The sequence below is a fragment of the Penaeus chinensis genome, chromosome 27 (genome assembly GCF_019202785.1).
Source record: "Penaeus chinensis breed Huanghai No. 1 chromosome 27, ASM1920278v2, whole genome shotgun sequence".
In the NCBI taxonomy this organism is placed as follows: Eukaryota; Metazoa; Arthropoda; class Malacostraca; order Decapoda; family Penaeidae; genus Penaeus; species Penaeus chinensis.
The window spans coordinates 14,252,021-14,254,520 of record NC_061845.1 but is presented as its reverse complement, the minus strand read 5'-3'; the positions used below and the strand labels follow the sequence as shown (position 1 = coordinate 14,254,520).

The 2,500-nt window shown below is 35.8% G+C and overlaps 1 protein-coding gene across 3 annotated transcripts in view; it reads right to left on the bottom strand.

Moving 5' to 3' along the window:
* Positions 1–2,500, bottom strand: part of LOC125039254 (prolyl endopeptidase-like) — a 43,019-nt gene that overhangs the window by 16,118 nt on the left and 24,401 nt on the right. For all 3 annotated transcript variants that reach the window (XM_047633077.1, XM_047633076.1, XM_047633075.1), the window contains 5 exons: positions 2,322–2,444; positions 1,826–2,049; positions 1,430–1,607; positions 945–1,037; positions 698–840 (listed from right to left, as the gene is read on the bottom strand). In XM_047633077.1, coding sequence (XP_047489033.1) covers positions 698–840; positions 945–1,037; positions 1,430–1,607; positions 1,826–2,049; positions 2,322–2,387 — 704 coding nt within the window. In that variant the 5' untranslated portion in view covers positions 2,388–2,444. The remainder of the gene's footprint in view (positions 1–697; positions 841–944; positions 1,038–1,429; positions 1,608–1,825; positions 2,050–2,321; positions 2,445–2,500) is intronic.

Genomic DNA, 2,500 nt, shown 5'->3' with positions numbered 1-2,500 from the left:
CTGATACCTGTGTACTAATCTCATCATTCACATATGACTGAACCATGGGTGGTCTCCTTCCTCGAGCACTCTAGAAACAGCATTTATCCAATATTTAAAAAAAATGGGAGGATTATTGAAATTCTTTTATGGTAAAGATGACCATTATCTTTTTAAAGAAATGTATATGAATATGTATCTACCATATGTCACTGAAATTCCAAATATAAATGGTTTGGTTAATGCAATACCTACACCACAGAAACGTCCCGTTTTGCATGAAATGATTGTAAGGAGCAACAACATGCCTTCGATGTCAAGTCCCCAGATACAAGGAAGGAGGGCAATATACAAGTGATCATGATGACCAAATTCCATGGGGCTGAGAATCAGGAATCGCCCACAGTCTGACACTCGAGCTGGGCTACCAGACAGTTACAGGTAGGTTTTGCATTTACAAGTCAGAAAATAAAGTTGTTAGATCAATCTCCATCACATCTATCAGGCATCTGTATGAAAAATATTTCTTCTTTTTCTAAAATTTGAAAACTTTAATCCGGAACACATCAACAGAGGGGCAAAAGAAAAAGTACATCATCTTAAAAAATTGCACTAATCACTATACTTTTGCAGCAACATCACTACAAACTCACATTATCACATGAGTACCAGGAAAAGAATACAAACTAATAACAACAGTCACTTGCCAGAGACTTACATTCGCCACTTTGGGTGATCAGGGAATTCCACAACCAGGATATCTTCACTCTGTGGTGTGCCCACTCGATGATAATACAGCTTTTGGTTTTCATCACTTACAACCTCTGTTCCATCCGCAACTCCTGCATGTTCTACATATCTCTGTGTATGATGTACAAAAAGATATTAATACACTTTTGTATAATGATAATACACATATAAGTACAGATACAAATGAGGTAAGTTGTCTTCATCAAATAACTTACCCCATAAAATATGCCTTTGTGGTCATGTGTCCAGGCTATGCTGGAGAACTTAACCTTCTCCAGTACCTCTGGGTAATCTTCGCCACTTGCTACCTGTAGAATCAGAATCATTCTAAGATCTATTGTATTAAAAAATCTCACTGAAGTGTGAACAATATATCTAAGCCTAGTCATACTATCATTAACATGTTCCCTGCCTTTGGCAATGATGTCAACTCCCCCATTGGAAAAAACACTTAGTTGACTAAATACTTGAACACCTATAAATCAGTATCTAAGAAGCATAACACTGAAAATGCTATATTAAAACAAAAATTAAAACAAGGTATGAATTTCTAAATCTGACCAACCAGTTGGTCACATGCAAAATAAAATGATTCATCATGACCCACAGGTAGGTTTTGTCACACAAAATGATACTCTTATCCTGAAATGGCACAAAAGTAAAATAATACTTATAATAGTAATAACATTTACTTAATAACCTTTTTAAAATGAATTGTAATCCAATCAGACCCACTGCTACTTAGGCCATACGCATAAATCTCTCCATCCTCGCTGAAAGATGAACCAGAGATGGCAACCGTTCCATCTTCTGATAGCGTGTTTGGGTCTAAAAAGACATGAGGTTCCCCATCCAGAGAATCCTGAACGTACATGACACTGCAAAAAGAGCAATGATAATGTCCTTAAAATCTCTCAAACTTTACCAGAGTTTGTACATGCAAGTAAAGAGATAAGAAACCTTGATTAAAGTTTACTTATAAAAAATCTATACAGTATCAAATAGCTTAAACAATACAAAAAAAGCACAAGAATTAACATGTATATATAAGTATATATGGGTATGCTTGTAAACTCACAAAGACATTAAAACTTACCTCTGATTTTGCAATCCTGTGTTCATGAAGAAGAAGTACCTATTCCCTCTTCGGAAGGGGCATGAATACTTAGGGTAGTTCCACAACTCAGTCAGCTGTGCCTTGATGCTTTCACGTGCACTGCATTTCTCAATGTACGGCATGGTTATTGCATTCTGGGCTTCAACAAATTCTTTGGTCTCCTCTGAATCAGGGTCCTCAAGCCAACGGTAAGGGTCTGGTACCTGATAATTTTATAAACCTTCATGAATAGGAAGCATACAATGTTAAACATCTCATCAGAGTTCTGCAATCCATACCATTAATAATTCATAGTTGTGGGAACAAAAGGAGGGAATCTTAAAAATAAACTATGCAATATGAATACGAAAAAACTCTACTTAAAGAATTAAAAATCTACAATGAATATGCTTTTTGCAAATTGTTAAAATATATATATATATATATATATATATACATATATAAAACACAAAAACACATTTTGCTTCAAGTTCACCTTCACACCATGGAGCTCCTCCACCGATGATTCATCGCGACGCACTTTTGGGTACTCCATTTTCATTTTGCAGAGGGTGACTCGGGTCTTTTCATTCAAGGAGAACAGACTTTTGGGGAAGAACTGGGGAAAAAAGGGAAAATTTAATATCACAGTTTTTGGTCTGAGAGAAAAACCTT